The 4,925-nt window shown below is 45.9% G+C and overlaps 1 protein-coding gene across 1 annotated transcript in view; it reads right to left on the bottom strand.

Annotated features, from left to right (window-relative positions):
- T265_07259 (hypothetical protein) overlaps window positions 1-4,456 on the bottom strand; it is a gene marked incomplete at both ends in the record, with an annotated part of 15,844 nt that extends 11,388 nt beyond the window's left edge. The window contains 5 exons of the mRNA XM_009172733.1: window positions 500-728; window positions 4,081-4,158; window positions 4,191-4,314; window positions 4,352-4,393; window positions 4,430-4,456. Of these exons, the coding sequence (XP_009170997.1) occupies window positions 500-728; window positions 4,081-4,158; window positions 4,191-4,314; window positions 4,352-4,393; window positions 4,430-4,456 (500 nt within the window). The remainder of the gene's footprint in view (window positions 1-499; window positions 729-4,080; window positions 4,159-4,190; window positions 4,315-4,351; window positions 4,394-4,429) is intronic.
- Window positions 4,457-4,925: the final 469 nt, after the last annotated feature.

Raw genomic sequence — 4,925 nt, 5'->3', positions numbered from 1 at the left:
TTGAAGAAAATAGCTTGGATGCATGAGCGACACTGGGAGCGCGGCTGAGCCACGTCTGTCAATGTTACTAACCACTTATGTGCTACGTTCCGGTGTCCTCATCCAGGGAGGAGGCAATAATTAACGCAGATGAGTTTACTGGTTATAACTTTCATACTTCGCAGCCAAGTCGCCGTTTGACCTCCCGAGGCTCCTTTCGACTTTTCACATGGTTGGGTAAAAAAGAGCGCTCCGAAGATGTCGATCGGCTGGCATACGAAGTATGTGAAAGGCCAGCACAACCTATGTGGTGGGAGATTTATTTCTTCCGAAAACCATCCGACGTACTTCAGCACCATTAATCCGGTGTTCCCACCAGACTCGCGAAATGCTTCGAAGACAACGATGGTCAAGCACTGAAATATTTTCAAGTACTCGGTTTATGACACGTAAAATAATAAGGGGCGTGTGGCAGCATTGTAAACTCTACCCTTGACGGATAAGCTGATGTCACGCCTACCCCACAGGTGGCACAGGTTCACGAAGACTGTTCTGGCCTTTCGATCCGGACGGACTGATACAGCTTCCAAGGTAGGCAAACTTGTCCGCTACCTCAACGGTTCGGCCTTGCAGGAGCACCTTACAGTTTGCAGGTGTGAAGCGCGTGTCAAACCGTGAGGCAGAATTATTTAGATTATCTAATATTGTTTGCATTGCCACGGCATCAGATCCAAGAAGAGTTATGTCATCTGCGAACTGCGAAACACTTCGACCCTACAGGCGTTAGAGGTTGATGGCGAGCTCCCCATCACCGTATCAATTGCGAAGTTGAAGACGAAGTGTGAAAGGAAAGCCTTGCCTGACACTTAATGTGGCCAACTCAGGAGAGAGTTTCCCGTAGACCGTCGGCGGAAGTTGTCGTACAGTGCTTGAAGGTCGGTCAAGAATTTATATGGGACGCATTTACTCCAGAGACTGCCATAGTGCCTGACGGTCCACAGAGTCAAAGTCAGTTTTCAATATGAGGAACACAACCATCGTTTAGGTCGCTGGAAGCAATGTTGCGGAGTCAATGTTTTGGAATCTGTCAGAGTGTGAAAAGTTGATCGATGCGTCGTCTTGCAGGGCGGAACCCAGCTTGTTCTACACAGATTTATAGACCATAGAGCACCTTCGATGGAACAGCTATCAGGCTGATTCCCCGGAGGTTTCACACAAAGATGGGGAAAACTGCGCCAATTTACAGTCACTTTCTCTTTATTCGATATTGCACCAATGAGCTCTGTTAGATTGGTCACAGGAGATTATCCGCCTTCTTTGAGGAGAGCTGGATATAAATCGTTCGGTTCCCGCGTCTTCTCACGTTTCAGTAGGGATATTTCATAATTTGCTATCCATTGTGACGGGCGATTAGTGCTTACTTTGCAGTCGCCCGCATGCAGTAGTGTTAGTTCGAAAGTTCCTGGAAATTCCCGGCCCATCCTTCCAATAGGAGATTTTTCGGCCCAACTGATTGTCAATTGCTTTCCGCCAGTTGATCATGTCGAGTGTGAAATACCACAGCTATTTCCAGCTGCAAAAGGCCTCTCCAATTACACAGCCCCCGTCGACCACTATAACTACCGGCCTTTCCTTAAACCCTTCAATATCTGCCATCTTGGGGACTTGTATGAGCTGTTGTGCTCGTTTCTTTGTAATATGGAATTGAGGTATCAATCAGAACTGGAAAACTCGACGATATCCAGTGGTCATCTGGTTGCATCGAAGTCACAGAGAGCACTGGACACTTGTAGAATAATTTTTTTCGCATTTTGCCATGTGTCCCCCACGTAGTCATCCGCCCTAGGGTGTTGGTTACTGCAGAGAGTAGCTGAGCAAGCTTAGATCTATACCGCCAAATCAATATCCAAGTCAATAAAATCTATCAGCTATAAACCATGTACCATGGTTACATTTGTTCACGCTGTTACAGTTTCTATTGCCGGAAAGTGGGATGGTATGGCATTACAGTCAAGCACGTCCATTGTAGAACTTGGCTCAAGGTAAACAAATGGTCGCTCCATCCTCGAAACCAAGCTTCATTCTCACGAATCTGCCCTTCCAAATAAACGACAACCTGTGCAAAATAATGCCACGAATGCACCAAGTTGATGCCTAGGGGGTCTTCGCACAACGTACTTGCACCCTTTTTGAAGACTAGGATGACAGTCGAGGAGCTCCATTCGACCGGTTTTCTGTTTCATTCCAAATCCTCTGAAATATGGCCTCACTAAGTCCTGGCCACATTCTTTTGAAGAGTGCAGGATCCAGGTCATTCAGGACAGATACCTTGTCGCGTTGAGGGATTGATATCTCACTTCTGTTGTTGGTGACGGACAGGTGTCGGGCGCGCAGGGTTCTTCCATCATCAAAATTGACAGCATGACATTAGTTGTAAACACCGATGCTTCACTGTCGTTCCTCCAGTGGTTGAGGTGAAGGAGACCATCTGAACCGTTCTTCGACGTGTTCAGTCCACCGCTCCTCCTTTTGTGCCGGTTGATCCAATCGGCTAAACTAGGGCAAGGCTGTTGATTGTGGCGAAATCCTTCTGTATCTCCTGGGCCTTCACAATCCGCCAATGCCCTCTGTCATTCTCCAAGCTACTGATAATCCGATATTGATGGATTCGCCATTACAGTTGCAGGTATAACCTTTACAACAGCAATAAGATCCACTGCTCTCGATGATATACAGTATCCATTTAGTCGTGTCGGGTGACTGAATGCTGTGAGGATCGCTTGTTTCACTCGCCACATTTGGCTACCAAGTAATGTCCGTCATCCGCATGCCTGTACTTTTTCAGTAGATTTTTAGCCAAATCACCTCGTTACTCTGAGCTACTGAGCTGCAGCTCTTTGCAAAGCGGCTCACCCAGCATGAGGTCTGAGCAAGCAGTCTATTTACAAATTTGACATAGAGTAGGGGTAATGAAACTTGCGTACAAACGATTTCGTGACCGTAGCAAATGGTTATTCTGCTTATTGTTAATGATCAGTAGTGTGTAGAACACGCCAGTCAGATAACTGGAAACCGAAAAATTCAGCACCATTTCCTTATAGTGCGAGGAGTTGGGTAGAGGTATCGGTGGACAAACAACTGTGCAATCAACACCCATCCCAGTTGCCCGGGCCAAGAGACAGAGTTCAATTTGGGTATCTCACCTTGAAACTTTGACCCTAGAGTCTCCAAGGCAGTAGGAGGTAGGGCATTAGTCGGTGGGGCTTACCTTTACACTGACTACTAAGTCCGATCCGCGAGGAAACAGGCAGGAGGGTTTTCTTGGGGACCTTACAGGAACCTTCTTAGTAGTCTGACCCACAAGGCTGCATAGCATTCGCATAACGCGGAGACTCAGGGAACGAGACATAGACATTTAACTCCTGGTTAAGCGCACATGCGTTTGGGGTAAAATCGAGCTAATGGCTCCATTTGTTTTTCTACAGTACTAGATAACTCGCCGGTCGTCACGGTCAACCGTTGAGAGCGGAAGATGCGTTTTTTAAGTTCAGCCTTTCTAACCCACCTTTCTTGTTGCTTCCACATATATGGGTATGCTGGTCGCCTGGGCAAAACGCCTTACTGTCTTGACACTCCCATAGCTGAGAACAGTAGCCGACCATATCCTGGCGCGTTTACTCATAGTGCAGTATCGGTTCATTGGACCCATGTGAACTTATTGTCATTCCGTTTTGCTTCATACACCTGCTACTCCATAATGCACACCTGATTGAGTGAGTTTGTACGCACGCTGGCTATTTAAGACATGTCGAGTCCTTTAAGCAATAACTACATCGAGGACACGTCACAATATTGAGGATAATTTCATTAAGTGTGGTGCACTCCTACATCCCAGGTTAGAAATAAAATTCTATAAAGAGAACATCGGAGAAGGACATAAACGCTACGTTCCCTGTCGTCAGTACAGCTTTATCATGAGCGACATTAACGTTATGGAATCGGCTGGAGACAGTTATTATCCTAGACCAAAAACGGATCTCGGGTGAAAAATCTCCACACATTCATAGCATTACGCGATCCAGGTTTCTAATGCAAACTCACCATCTGTGGAACTGTCCCAGTAGCATGAACTGGCAGTGTGTAGACCAGCGCCACTCTTTTGCATGATAACACAAGTCACTGTTCCGTAGAAAAACTGAACAAGAGCCTACCGACGTATTTGAAAGGTTTTCCAAGTTTCGTCAGATGATTTAAGCATTGTTCAATCACAAGAGAAGTCCACTGTTGCACTTTGTTGTGCGAATAGGTGCTGGAACCAACTGTGCTCTCAATGCTCTAAAGCACACACTGTAAAGGCACATGTGCCAGTTACCTCTTTAACGATATTTTTCACTTCGTCTGATACAAAGGTAGTCTGAAGGAGTCACGTTTAGATAACCGAGCGACGTACTTCCTCGCCCGTCTGAAAATCATCCATAATTAGACGCACAAATCAACCCTAGCAACGGATTCTAATTTAGCGGGAGCTACAGCTGGTAGTTAAAAGAACGTATACACGCCACTAAGACTGTCGTGAAAACATATGAGATCAACAGATGTGAGCTTATCATGCGAATCCTCTTCCTTCGGAAGTTAGTAACTAACTCACGGTTGGTACTCCTAAGTTAATTCTTGTTGACTTCTAACTGACGGTTGGTACTCCTAAGTTAATTCTTGTGGCGCGCGATACAGATGTTGAGCCGGATGATGTTTCAAACTTTTTGGATTTTCTACCCAATTGAGCGATTCTGATGATCTTCATCTCCTAGATTTGCGTTTGATGAGTACTTAGAGTAACTGAAGAGAATCGAGTCTAATCACGCCTGTTTGGAGATATGAATCTCAACCCTGAAATTCCGGTCTATAACTCCCCCAATTTTTCCTTTTTTGAGCGCTCAGTGTACAGT

Source organism: Opisthorchis viverrini, assembly GCF_000715545.1.
Source record: "Opisthorchis viverrini unplaced genomic scaffold opera_v5_166, whole genome shotgun sequence".
NCBI classification, from domain to species: domain Eukaryota; kingdom Metazoa; phylum Platyhelminthes; class Trematoda; order Opisthorchiida; family Opisthorchiidae; genus Opisthorchis; species Opisthorchis viverrini.
Note: the sequence above shows the minus strand (reverse complement) of the source record. Positions and strands in the feature narration are given on the sequence as shown.